The sequence below is a fragment of the Lichenostomus cassidix genome, chromosome 6 (assembly GCF_008360975.1).
Source record: "Lichenostomus cassidix isolate B80296 chromosome 6, HeHo_3.0, whole genome shotgun sequence".
In the NCBI taxonomy this organism is placed as follows: Eukaryota; Metazoa; Chordata; class Aves; order Passeriformes; family Meliphagidae; genus Lichenostomus; species Lichenostomus cassidix.
The window spans coordinates 25,885,659-25,899,951 of NC_139487.1; the positions used below are offsets into that span (position 1 = coordinate 25,885,659).

The 14,293-nt window shown below is 42.9% G+C and overlaps 1 protein-coding gene across 7 annotated transcripts in view; it reads left to right on the forward strand.

Moving 5' to 3' along the window:
- Nucleotides 1-7,124: 7,124 nt before the first annotated feature.
- Nucleotides 7,125-14,293, forward strand: part of CDHR1 (cadherin related family member 1) — a 44,977-nt gene continuing 37,808 nt past the window's right edge. For 6 of the 7 annotated variants that reach the window (XM_085064095.1, XM_085064094.1, XM_085064099.1 and 3 more), the window contains exons 1-2: nucleotides 7,126-7,351; nucleotides 8,119-8,214. In XM_085064095.1, coding sequence (XP_084920221.1) covers nucleotides 7,291-7,351; nucleotides 8,119-8,214 — 157 coding nt within the window. In that variant the 5' untranslated portion in view covers nucleotides 7,126-7,290. Of the gene's footprint in view, nucleotides 7,352-8,118; nucleotides 8,215-14,293 lie in introns of all 7 variants that reach the window. The other variant, XM_085064100.1, reaches the window with a different exon arrangement.

The following is a 14,293-nucleotide window of genomic DNA, read 5'->3' on the forward strand; positions in this document are numbered from 1 at the left end:
TGAGATAATGCAGCAGTTTCTTCAAGTCTCCCTGTAAAGCATTCTTTTTTACTTGGTGGCTTTCCAGTTGTTAACTTCCATTACTTTGGAAACAACAAATGATTGCAATTGTCACTGAGCTCTTATTTTGATGTTGTTTGAATCTACCAAGGTTAAACAATTCAGCATTTTCCTTTTTCTTAGTTAAATATATACCAATACTGCTGCTTTGATCTGCACACATCTTCAGGTGTGTGGGTGATGAAAAGAGAGAAAGCACTGTGTGCATGTTGACCTCTCACTCATAAGCTCTACCTTTGATAGCCTTGAAAGGAGCTCCTCTTAAATTTCCATTTAAGTCAAGACTCAGCAGTTTTTAAAACAGATCCTTGAGTCTGAAAAGGCAAGTCAATCTGTTCTTCATAAATTTATTATAAAACGTGCTTTGCACTTTTTCCTCTCTCTTGAACAGAACTTTCTATTTTCTTCCTCAACATTCTTTCCATGCTTTCTTTTGTTCCTAAACATGTCAAGTCTTCTTCCTTGTCAGTTCTCACTGAATAGAAAAGTAGTATTTTGTCTCTTGGCATGATGGTCCCCACCCATTCTTTGTCTATGTGGGATATCAAAGAAATTATTCTTCTGCCTGAATTTCCCTAAGCACTGAGCTATGTTAATTTGTCTCCATGAATTTCTGTCCATGAGACTGGCTGGAGTGTACATTTTCAAAAAGCTATGTCATACAATGGTGTTGCATTGCCTTTTTTGTTTCCAGATGTTAATTTTGTACCAAGGACACTTACAGGATTTGAATATCTCCATTTCAAGGCAACATATAATCATCTTAAAGCCACAGTATGAGGATTTTTCTGTAATTTAATTTGTATTTAAGCATTCCCTGCAATAACTTTGGATAGTGTGATCTTAGCAGATGTAGAAGTCTCTTCTCAGGTGTTTTATTCATTGCTCAACGTAACATCTATTGTTGAGATTCTTGCTATGTAGTTCTCTCAATTTTTCTTATTCATAGATTGCTTTAAAAAGAAAAGGGCAAGTAAGTACAGCATTTTGAGATAAAGTACTAGAAAGTGTGGAAGGAGATGGTAAGAGCACAGTGCTCATAGGTAGAGCTAGTAGGAATGAAGAGACAATTTTTGGGCTCTCGCCTGGTTAAACTATCTGTTTTGAGAACCATCATATACACATTGATTGTAGAAATCTCTCCAGGCAAAGAGTAGGTAGTTGATGGAAATTTTGAGTGGGAATAGAGTGATAGTCCCATGTGTTTTGGAGGTAAAGTAAATTACTTCAAAGCTGAGTATTTAATGTTTTTCTAATAGAAAATTTGTTGAAATGTATCTTGTTTTCTAGGTTAAGGACAAGCACTGCTTTGGTGAAAGGCTGCCTGGATACTCAGGTTTCCTCTGTATACAGCAATCCAAGGGAGAGGCTGAGGTATGCCCTGGCCAGTTGGATCTCCCATATCCCAACAAGATAAGTACCTCATCACTTAGTCCAGTGTGAGAGTTGCTGAGCTGTGGAATTCCCTTTTGAGAATGGTTTAAGGAACACCCCTGCATTCCCAAGAGAGGTCATAGGGAGACCCACCTGCAGTCCAGTGTCATAATTCACCTGAGTAAAATCCAGGGACTGCATCAGCCCTCGTGGCCAAAGTGCTGGTGTGGCCCAGAGCTGATCTCTAGCGAGGGCTTCAGTTCACATGTAGATTTTGCATTCGTGCCATTCCTGTACTGAACAGCTGAGTTTGGTTAAACAGGGCAGTAAAAGGAGCACGTTTAATTTTCATACATCCCCTGGTTCAACAAGTCATGTTACAGTCCTGTAAGCAGGACATCCACGCAGGGATGTCCACGGCATGCACACCAGCCAGGAGATTTATCGGGAGAACACAAACATTTCTTTGCTCTGCCTAAACAAGTCTTGTTCTTTTTCTCAACCACACTGAGTAAACTACAAAATCATGATTTATTCATTATTCTCACCCCAACTCTGAGTTATATGTATAATTTTTAGACGCAAAACAATGAACAATGCTAGTTCTTTCATAAATAACTTGGACTGCCTGTCTGCTGCTAAATGGCATCCTTCAGACAGATCTGTGTCACGCTCCATGGCACCACATCCATCACAGATCATGCTGCTGAAGTGAATGTAGGCTATCTAAATATACCAGGGACTAGTATATAATAACTAATACATAATATTCTGGGGACTATTTGTTCATCTTCCATCCTTGTCAAAGGAAAATGAGGAGAGTGATTCATAGCTTCGAAAGAAGTAAAGTTATGGAATTGTAAATAGATTTTGCAGTAGTCTTTAAAAGCCTCTAAGCTAATAAAATGGATAGCTGGAAATTTAATTTAAAATGTTACCCTTTCCTCAATTACCTGCAGCACCTTTTTTTCAAATGCTCTAAAACACTTTTTAGCAGACTCAAACCAGGAGAAGCTGTATCTGAGATGAAGTTACTCCTTTTCCCAGGAATTCCCCAAACCTCTGCTGCCACCCACAGTGAATGACAATAACTCATGATAAATCATGCAGGCAAATGCTCTGAGATTTTTGGTTTGCAGACTAGTATTTTTTTTCTGATGGGATGGAAGTGCCATCTCTTTACCTGTGTGGGAAAAATGCCCACGACATTTTGTTCAGAAACCACTTTGTTGTCTGTTTTAAAGCCGCTGTGGAAATGCTAAAATTGATAGATATTTGGTCTCTGTTCTCCCTCTGTTTTCCTGACATTGTAACTTCTTAATTCCTGTGGAGGTAAGGATATCATGGCTAGGTGTTTCCATTCTTGTTATCCAAAATAAGGGGAGTTCAAATCCAAGGGGTTCAAGCTGACTGAGGCTCCACTTCTCTCCTTCATGGAACCGCATGAGGAATTCTGAGTGAACTGTGCTATGTATAATGCCTTCAGGTATCAGTGGTAACTCTCACAGCCCCTCTTAGCATGTGATTTACAAAGAGAAGGCCAGAGTGTGAGTTGGTGTCTTTCTGCACATGCTGAGGTTTATATAAAGTTTGCAGCACTTTTTATGTTGAATTTATTTTCATGCACAAATGTGCACACAAAAAAACCTGAATACTCATCTCCGAGGTAATGCCTAATGTCATATACACCAAGAATTTGAGGACAAGAATATTAAAAAAGTAGCTTGAACTGTTGTTATATGAGTGTGAACTTCATTATTTAGCAATACTGTCCAGAGCCTAGAACAGAGGAAAATGGAAACATAAAATCTGAAGACATTAGTTATTAAAAAGCAAAGCAAGACTGTGGAAAATAATATCTGTTACTTATTTTGTTTTATTTTTCTCACTATTTTTGAATTGCAAATGCATGTAAGCATCCAAAAACTGGTTGCAATGCAACTCATGGAGACCTCCCATTTATATGCCAAGCAGGCATTCCCCAGGTGGGCAGCTCTAATGTGATCCCCCTGAGGTGGAAGTGCCACCCACGAGGTGGAAAGAGTAATTTCTCTCTGTGCCAGCTCAGTCTGTGCCCTCTGCTCAGCCTGCCAGCACGGGTGGCAGCAGGTGCCAGCTGGGATTCCAGTGACACAGCAGGGCACTCGCTCCCTCAGCTGTGAAGAGGTCTCCTGCTGCCCCCACCCTGAGCTCCTGCTGTGTAGTGTGAAGGGCTGTGCTCCCGGGGCAATTTAGGTGTCATTTTAGTGTTGGCATCTGCTACCAGTTCTAGTCTGGCCAACATTTTAGGCTGTGCTTTGGGACTGAGCTCAAAACAGGAGTCTTTGTGGGGCCCACAGTTTGCCCGTTCAGGGCTGTGTAAACAGAAAAAGGGCAGCTCTTGGTAGTGGTGAAAGCCCCTTCCTTGTCAGCCAGACTTAGTTAAGGAAGACTACTGCTCTTAGGCTTAAGGTGAACATGGTGGGTGGGGCCCAGGTTTTTCCAAGATTCTCAAAGGCTCAGAGAGAGGAGAGATAACAGGACAGGAGCTGGCAGGGCCTTGTGTGTGGCTAGTTTCATGTCCGGCCCCTGTGCCCAGCAATGATCTGGTTTCATATTGGGAAGTAGCTTTGTTTTAGGGGAAGAAAAGCCCCCATGGCTCAGGGCATCCCAGGGTGCTTCCCAATGCACAATCCAGCAGTTGCAACCATGCTGCACTGTCCTCAGTAAACCCCAGCTGCAGTCAGAAGGTGGGAAGTCTGCACAAATATTCATTGCATTATTGTAGCATCCTTCAGCATTTAAACTTTTATCGTATAAAAATTCAGGTTGTCTAACAAGCTCCAGTAGATTTTGCTAGTCACTGACCCAAACCCAGAACTTCTGTTCTAAAGATATTGAATCTTTTCTGGATGTTTTTCATACTGAATAGTAAGCAAACAGCATCCTAGGAAACCAATTGATTCAGATCAGGTGGGGATATTTGAGATCAGATGGGTATATTTCATTTTTCTATTATGTTTCTTGCTTCTCGATATGGTAAAAATGTATGAAATAGAAAGTTTCTTCTACATAGAGAGAGGGATCCTTCCATTCCCAAAAATGTTGGGACAGAAAGTACTGCTTTCCTGAAACCCCCTCCTGCCCCTTTTCTTCCCAAGGAGAAAATTCATCAAAATAAGCCTGGATCCATGAGCTGTGTTGGCTTTGATCAAAGTACATTTTCTGACAGAAAAAAATACTCTGTCGAATGTTGCTGTGTTAGATATGGATCTGTGCATAGACACATATTAGCTAGGTTTTCAAACTGTAAGGGGATTAAGAGCTCAAACTCATTGAAATTCAGGAGGGAGACATTTTGCTTCCTTGGAGATGCAAGCCCTAGAGATTCAGATCCCCAGGGGATGCAACCAGGGAAACAGACAGCTATTAACTTTGACAAGAGCTCTCCATCACTTGTTCTAGGAAAATACTCGGTAGGAAAAAAAGCGTGTTGTTAGTTCTGGATTGAGGAGGCAGATGAGAGGACATTTAGGTGCTATTTATGGGGTTTTTTTGGGCACCATGCAGGTCTATTTCTGTGATTTAATCAGTGGTTTAATACTACTTTTGACAGAGGTGGCGTGATTAAATCTGCAACAGGGACTAAATTTATATCCATCTTCTATATATATATATGTATCTGCTCCCACACAGTTTTCAGCTTTGGATCCCCATATCATGAATTTAAATGCACTAAAAATACATTTGTTTTTCTTAGTTGCATGCTGCAGGCTTCCCTGAGCTTTACAGGCCACTGCTGCAGTCACAGATTGGTTCAACATGGAGCTTTTGCAAACAGTGCTCACCAGGAATAGTCATACAGTCAGAAGAAAGGTCTGATCTCATAGGAGATGGTTAGAAAGCGATCAAGATGACAAAGAGCCCTGGTTTAGCTCCCGGGCTTCTCACAGGTGGTAAAGTAGTGCTGTACTGAACCAGGGTTTGCATCTGTATCATCACATTTGTTAGTCATTGGTCAACCCAATCTTCATCAATTTGTCTGATCCATTTGCAGCCTTTTTAGTCTTTTGCTCTCTGTACCATTCTCTGGCAAGCTCCATTATGGGTAATGAGTTTTGTTAATATTGGCCCAAGAGTTTTGCTTTTCCCCTTCTGAGAGCCTTGCAGCTGCTTTGTTCTGCCGGCAGAGGTGTCCTTCCAGCAGCACTGTACATCCCAGGGGATCTGCAGGACACAAGCCCTGTCTACAGCATGGGAGTAGCACAGCACTATGTCTACAGCAAAGGTCTCTCCCATGGCCTCCTCCATCACTTGTTCCTCTGCCAAAGTCAGGGTAAGGTACACTATAAATGTGTGACAGGATCTAGCTGCCAGCTCCCTCTGTAGGAAAAGTACATAGGAACTGCCCAGCCTGTCCCTCCCCTGCATGAGTGATGAAAGCTGTCCTTGAGTGCTGCCTATCTTCAGCTCTGCACCCTGCAGGCCAGGGCTGGGAGGGGACATTCTGTGGGGTTATCTCTAGGGAACATTGACTCGCTCCCTTCTGAAACCTTAGCAAAGAGTGATAAAACATGTGGATAAATGAGGGAGTCAAAAATCTCCACTGCTGCCCTGTGTGAAGCTGCTTCCTGGCTCTGCACTTGCTTTCACTGCGTGTGCCCACCTCATCTGTGCCACTGCAGCCAGCACCAGTGACAAGGGTCACTGCCAGGCAGGATGTGCAGCTTCTGCCACTTTTTAAAGCATTGTGATGGGGAACTCTTTGACCAATTAATTTCTTAGACATTTCTTTCACTCTGGCTGTTACTAAAATAACCCAGAAAACTCCTTTAACACATCCTTAAAGGGCAAGTGCTTTGCCGCCGGTCAGGTTTAAACAGCTCAGCTCCAATGTAAACATCTCCTCTGCTTGGCAGCCAAGTACTGCAGAATCACACTCACAGGATGGTCTGAGCTGGAAGGGACCCACAAGGATCATCGAGTCACACGTTTAGTCACTGATGGAGCTCCTTTCAAGTGGGTTTACCTGTGAACTTCCTCCCAGAGTGGCTGATTTTTGACCTTATAGTGTATAAGATGATACCTGTTTTAAGTTAGTGCAAACACCTTCTGTACGTCGAAAAAAGCAATTAAAAGCCACTGTGTTAACTTTTTCAATGTGTTGATGATTAAACACACTTTTTAGTATGTTAAAAATTGCCTGCTGAAAGTAAAAGATGCTTTCAGCAATTCGTGCAGTTTAAGAATTAAATGATCAGGCCAGCTCATAAAAAGAATATTTTGACTTCTGCATTTTTAATATGCAATATTGTGTAATTTTTTGCTATCACAAGTGTTTTCTTTAAAATGGTAACAATCACTTCTATTGTTTTTGCTAATGTTAGATTTTCTTCTTTTGTAGTTTCTAAAGATTACCAAAGCTAAAATAAAAATAAACTTATTTTAGCTCTCAAAAACAGAGAACTGGCTTAGATAATTAAAGATAGAGTTCAGAAAGAATACAAATTTCTACTTTACCTTCTCCCTGACTTGTGTGTTTGGACAGCACAAATACAGTACCAACAGCAAAACCTATGAGAGTCACACTGATTTCTCCAAATCTTGTCTCAGATTTGTTGAGATTCAGAGATGAATCCCACAGCTCCCTGCAAAGTAATTGGTCTAATTAGGTGGTAGGAAGGAGCTTCTTTAAATTCCTCAGAAATTAAGACGTGTCATCCGCTTAACATCTTAGCATCTGTTACTGCCTCTTGCCCATTTCTCTGCTACATCAGTCTGAAGGACACTTTCCTGGACATTTCAGAGAGAAAACAAACAAATAAACAAAAATCAAGCCCTTAAAACACAGAAGGAATTGGCTCTTTCTTCAGTGGGATGAAGCATGTAAGGCATTTCAACCCCTCCTTATTTCTCAGTTTGGTGCATGTTTGCCTGGGTGAGTACAATAATCACTTTGCTAAGTAAAAATGTAGGAGAATGAAAGCATAACCTTAAATCCTGTAGTAATCCTTACTGATGTGGTAATGTGGTTCTGAAATATTTTCCTTGGCAACTGGTCCTTGTGCAAATGTTACCCTCTGTGTTTATATACTTGCAGTTTTGTTTCAAATGGGCTGTTTTGAATCTCTAACAGTCAGTCAGTAGAATGACAACTAATTTGTTGTTTCTTTTGTTCTGTTTTTTTTTTTAACTTTGCTGTTGTCTGGCAGCAAGTAAGTAACTATTTAATTATGGCTAATTGCTCATGTAGTAGGCATAATTTTAAGGCAGGATGTGCTTAGAACACTGGGTAAGAATACTGAGGCACTGGGAAAGTTTCAGACCTCTGTGTGTAGAATAGAGGAGAGGTGTACCATCACTGCAAACTGAAAAGGTTAATTTTTCAGTGAAGTTGTCTGGAACTGCTTGAGATTTTTTTAGGGAGATCCTGCTACTTGTTTTGTTTCTGTTGGTTTGGAGGATTTTTATATAATCTCTCTATTTCCTGCTGTGTGAATACTGGCACACTGGCATGTAGAAGTAATTTTATTAAAAATATCCATACAGATACAGTTCTGAAAGTCCATTGCAGCAAATGGGTGTGTTATGCACTCACAGTATTCCCAACAGCTCCTGTTTACTGAGAGTCAGGTAACTGAGCCAATCAAATAACTGCCACCTACAAAATGCTTTTGTTTGGCTTCTGTTTTGTTTTAATTGCAGTTCAGGCAAATTATGCCCCCTATTTCTTCGATAATGGAGCCAGAAGCACAAACGGGAACATGGCACTTCTCAGCCTTTCGGAGGACACGCCTGTCGGTCAGTATTAAAATTTGTATGTTTAAACTGTGAAACTGGAGTTGCTTGCTCTTATGATTAACACATATATTTTCTTGTAAGCTGTTGCTATGTACTGTGATCTTACATGTTTTTCTCTCAAGCTTCTAATTGGCCTCAATTTAAAATGACATGTTTGAATTGTAGCTGCAATTTAAAACATGAATTCTAGCTCCCTTTTATTTGGTTCACCAATCTATTCACAGCTTCAGAGTACAGACCTTTGGGGTCAGAAATAAATTCATGGTGGTGAGAGGCTTCTTACCAATTCTGTAAATGCTTATGAGAAGAAAGCCTAGTTGCTAGTAATTTTATCAGCCTTCATAAAAGTAAGCTGTACATTGAAAAGAGGCACAATTTTCTTTAAACACATTTTTCACTTTTACATACAAATGGTAGAAAATATTTCCACTTGCAGTGAAAATTTCTTTGTCTAAGTAACTGTCGTTATTTAAAAAGGTTTAGTTTTGTTTTATTAAAAATTTAAAAATTTATACAGTTTTCAGATTTCAGCACTTTGAAGCACGTCTATTTATGCTTCTTTTAACTGTAGTTGCACTAAGAAAATGAAATAAGAACAAAAGGTGATTTATAATCAATATTTTCTGCAGGGGAAAATTAATATCCTAACGCCTAAACAATTATATAAAAAATACATTAAGTGATGAACATCACTTTTCCTTCAAACGTTGCACTGAGATTTAATTTAGGATTTTCTTCTGTTTGTCTGTAGCTTTTACAGGCTAAATCAGAAAAATATTTCATTAATGCAAACTGGGTACTGAAGCACCCTTTTTCTCCTGCCTCATGCAGCAAGGAGAGATATGGCTGCAGAGGGGGTACACCCAAACACCCCTCCCAGGGCTTAGGCAGCTGGGGAAGGCCAGAATGAGGGAAGGATCAGAGGGCAGAGCCTGCTCTGAAAATCTGACACTGCCACCCACGCCTTCCTAAACCAGCCCAAGGTCACTCTCTGCTCTGGGAATGCAGCTGCCTGGGTTTGCTTGAAGTCTCCATTTCTGGCCCAGTGGTGTTAGTGTCATCCCACACTGGACCTGCTAGAGAGTGGGCAGAGGGGTATTTGGAAGCAGCAAATTCTCCTTTACCTGCTCAGCTTGAGAAGAGGAGGGGGACAAGGCAGCACATAGCAGAGAAGTGACACATCTCGACGGCAAACTTAAAAGGAGCTTGCTTATGATGCAGCAAGAATATGCTATAAACTTGGTCAAGCTTAAGTGGAAACCTCAGTCTGAAGGCCAAGAGTAATGTAGTAATGTAGTGGCACTTGTAAACGTCAGAGGCAGACCAAGGAGCTGCAATTTTTGCTGTACCTCTGCCTGGATTCACATTGAAACCACACTCAGTTCAGTCTTGGCAATCCCTACGGTTCTGCTGATTGCTGGAGTTAGATTAGCCACTGGAATCACTTGTCCAAGTGTAGCTAAGGCTTGTAATGCCAGACAGCCACAAAATGGGACCCCAACTCAGTTTGTTTGGGGTGGTGCTTGCCAACTCCACCATTGAAACCTCAGGCAGTACAACTTGCTTGCCATCCAACTCCTACTCCCTGGTGTGGTGCCAACCCACAGACATTCACAGAGCATCAACCTCTCCCTGCCACCACTGGGAGCCTCCAGGCACCTGTGTGGGGATGAGGAGCTAAAGATGGCAGAGAGCCACAACATGGGCAAAAATGTCTTTCCTGTCAGGACTGCAGTGCCACATGGACTCTCAGTTGACAGTACTCCCTGCAGCAGTGAAGTACAGCAGTAATTTCCACTGAGTCTGATCTGCTGCTCCAGCAGCCAAAAAATGACAATGTGCCTCAACAGCTCAACAGCAGTGTGAGGGATCAGAGTCTGTGTTAGTGCTCTCCTAATTAGCCAGAGTAAGAATAATGAGATATATGTGATGGGCTTCTGTATGTGCTTTTGTAACATTAGCAACCAGACTAGGTACGTAGAGGTCTCTGGAGAGTTTGTGCTTTGCTTGCAGCAGTGATAAAACTCAGGCTGCTCTGTGTTGAGTGCTGCTGTGCCTCCTGCCTACTGGCTTCATCCAGAATGTGTTTACATGTGTTTAAATTGGCTGGCTTGTACTTCTAGTTTGATGCATAAATGTGCTTTAAAAGACAAGAGAGAAGCAGCTTCTCTCTGAAAGTTCCAAAAGACCTGTAGAAACCCTTGGGAAAGAGAGATAAGACCTTACTTTTGAGAAGTCCAAATGTGGTTGCTTTGCCACACAGCTGCCAGTGGTCCTTCGAGATAATTCCCAGAACACTTTGACAAACAGCCATAAATACCGCAAGGTCCTCTCTTCTGAAAGCACTTTTGGAAGTTCCAATGGAACATGGTTGCTTGGGATTTGCTTAATGCAAACTGCTGCTGCCACAGCACAGCCACTCCTCGGGGAGGCTTTGGCAGAGAGACTCTCAGAGAAGAGCACAAACAGCACTGACACTTCAGTGCTGCAGTGCTGGGTGTGCTTTGTACAGGCCAAGAGGACCAGAGTTCTCATCAGACCACAGCCAGAGCTTCGTGCCAGAGCTCAGTGCTAAATGGCTACCAGGCTGGCCCTTTTCTGTGATCCCAGGGATGGATGTTGCACTGCAGAGGAGGCTATTGTTCTTCATCATTTGCTCTGATCTCCTCCAGAAGTGGGAGAAGGAATCTGGTCTGCCGTGTCCATGTGCAGTCCCAAGCATCCACACTGCAGCAGTTGTCTTTCAGGTGGAGCAAGATGGTCAGTGACAAAACAGGGGAATTGAAGCTTCCATATGTTTGATTCTGGATTGCTTCACTCAGGTTTATGTGCTACAAAAATGGGCAGGTTGGTGTTAGGTCTTCTCTGTCCTTACATAAAATTTGGAGTCATGGGCAGGATGCTTTTCTTGGCAGCAGCTGGTGTCTGATCTGTTCAACACCATGGACAGCAGCTTTAATAAACCTCCAGAAATTTTACAGCCTTTGGCCCTGCTGAGATTGCAAGTGGTTGGCAAAGTAGTATGTGTTAGTTTTATTCCCAGGCATCTGTAGGCAAGGGACATGCAGCATTTTGGAGCACTGAACGGAGATGATGGATTCTCTGTGTGGCTGTAGAAAGAGAAATTGCATTGCTGCAGCTGTGCGAGCACATCAAATTCATTACCATTTTCATATCATCCTTAACTTGACCTTCTTTTCCCTTGTCCAGTTTTGCTTATTTAGATAGCTGTGACTTGTCTACCAAGTTGTAGATATTGTACCAAAAGTTATCTTAAAACCAACAAATACTATTTCTGCATGAATGCTTGAAAGTATCTGCAGATTCCCAGATCCTATTTGTTGCTGCAGAGCATGAGACCCCTCAAGGTAAGAGGGGACAGAACACCAGTCCCTTTCAGTGCCAGATTTAAGAAGAATGGGAGAAGTTATGAACTGAAATTGAATTGAAAGTTGGGGTTTGTGGTTTGGCAGGGCACGTGGGTAATTAGCTCTTTGCCTGTGTACATACAAAATACGCATGTGCTCCTAATCAAGGTCTTAAGGCAGGAGTGGGATGCTATTTCAGGTTGTTTGTTTCATCTTACCTCATAATCCCTGTAAGCCTTATAGTGGGGACAGAGTGGGGCTGGGAACAGCTGCAGAGCAAGGGATTGAAGCATACTCAGAAGGCCTAAGTTCATTACTCTCTCAAAGCCCAAACATCATCAGTGCTCTGGCAATCTCTGCATGACTCATCCTTGCATTTTCCTTTATGTTCTTCCCCTCGCCCCCAAGCAGGCATTCCTCCCATTAAAAGCCAGTTTGCAGTGGCAATTTTTTGATCAAAGCTACAGCTGCCAGCTACCTACCACTGGGTGACTGACCCCTTCAGATCCCTCCACTCTTCAAGCTTCCCCTGTTCCTACATGCTCCTGGTATCATCTCTTCCCATCATTCACAGCTGACTGTGGAGAGCCTTCTTGTTCACTCTGGTACCTAGCATTCTTTCCTTGTTTTTGTCACCCTGGTCTACCTCTAGAAAAGCTGGGAGCTACCAGAACAGAAGTGTTAAACACAGCCTGCCTTCTGCACCCCTGCAGCAGTGCCCAGCAGTGCACAGAACAAAGCCCCTGCAAAGCCAAGCACTGCACAGAGATGGTCTGAGGATTCACAGGTGTTACAGCATTCAATTTTGTTTCAATTCTTCTGAAAGAAACTGCAGAAAATACTGCAGAAAATTGCACTCAGATGGCCTCTCCTTGGAGTTGGTTGCTGTGGGTGCCACAGGGACACATTGCTGCTGTCCATGGGGTGATGTTCCGGGCCTCATGCTGAGCACTTGCTGCTATGTGCCATCTCTCCACAACAGGCACTGGCAGCTGCAGGGCTTGTTTCGGCTGCTGCTGTAGCAGCCGTGGCTTTTGGGCTGCTGATGCTGCCGTGTCCCTGCTTTGACAGCCAGCTGGTGCAGCAGGGTGCAGGGAGGGAGCAGGAGTCACCTGGGCATGGTCCAGAAGGAGCTGGCAGTTACTGGGAAAGGAGCTAGCTTTGGGGTAGCTGTGGTGTGTGGTCCATGTCCTCCAGGAGCCTGAGCTCCCTGTGCTTGGGCTGAGCTTGGAGTGTAAAACAGCTTTGCGTTAACTGTTCATCTCCTTTTCTGCTGGGGAAATGGGCCTATGGCTGAGACAGGTGGAGAGCAGGCATGTGCCACCACAGCCAAGGTGCTATTTGCTGTGACATTAGGAACAGAGGTGTCTTGTCCTGGGAGCATGGCCATGCATGTCCCTCTCAGCATCTTGTTAACAGCTGTCAGCTGTGGTGGCAAAGGGAAATAGCGGGACTGAGCATGAATCCCAAATGTGCTTGGCTTGTTTAACTGACAGGAAAGAGATCTGATTGCTGAGGGTTGCACAGCAGAGAGGGAGAGTGTGTCTTCAATGAGAAGGCAAAACCAGCCCCAGGGCCCAGGGCAGAGACTGGTTGTGGTTAAATTTGAGTCAAAAAGGAAGTAAAATGGAGCAATGGCAACATGAGACAGCCATTCCAAGTGGCAGGAGCAGAGACCAAACAACCTTTAAGATGGAATAGGAAAGTGAAGTGAAAGCCTGGCATGGCTCCTGGGAGGATCCCAAAGCAGGAAGCAGTGAGTGGCTCCCCAGGACTCCCCTGTCCCAGCCTGCTGCATCATCCCCTGGGTACTCAGAGTTTCCAGTTCTTCTAACTATGGCATTTGCCTCATCCTCAAGTACAGTCTCTTCTATTCCCATATTTTTCTGACAGGGAGAGGTTGTTTACTTGGTATCCTCTGATAAGATTTTAGCTGTCTTTTTCATTTATTTCCTTTTCAGCAAGTAGAGGCAGCACACCGAGAACAGATTTTTAATTGGCATTAACACTGTGCTGAGAAGTGTTCCTGGGGGTGTTAATGATATGGAGAGTACTGTGCAGTGAAATTACAATTTGGAAAAAATAAGGAATTATAATGAGTTAGAAAATTAATTTTGATCCACAATCTAATTTTAAAGGCATGCAAGTGTTCTGTATTATGAAAAATGAAGCATCAGCTTTAGCTAAAAAGCAAACAGTCCAGTATAAAGATCAATGAAGTCAGTCATTACTTGCTCAAAAACCTCAGTAATCTCAGTCTGTACCAATATAAATGTTTCTTCTCACATTTAGCAGCAAGAAAGCTCCTGTCTTCCATATAAGAAAATTCTAAGAAAATGTAGGAAAGGAAACTGTGAGATTGAAAGAGCAAGCCCAGGTTCAAATGTCATCACATAAACTTTCACAGTCTGTTCTTCTCCAGCCCTGTGCCCCCTGAGGAGTGGTTTACCTTTGTGTACTTCCAGTGCTGGATTTTAGGGCAGCCACAGCCACAGCAGAGCTCTTGTGCCTGGTGGTTGCTCTCAGGCTCCAGGAGAGCCCAGATGTGGTGTCCATCCTGTTTCTCCACAGCACAGAGAGCTCTGCTCAACAGCTGCTGCACACATCCACACAAGTTCGAAACCAGCAGGACAGCCAGCAGTATGTCAAGTGCAAGGCACAGGGAAAGTTAGTAAGAAGGGCAGAAAAGCAGCTAAGAAGTAGAAAAAACT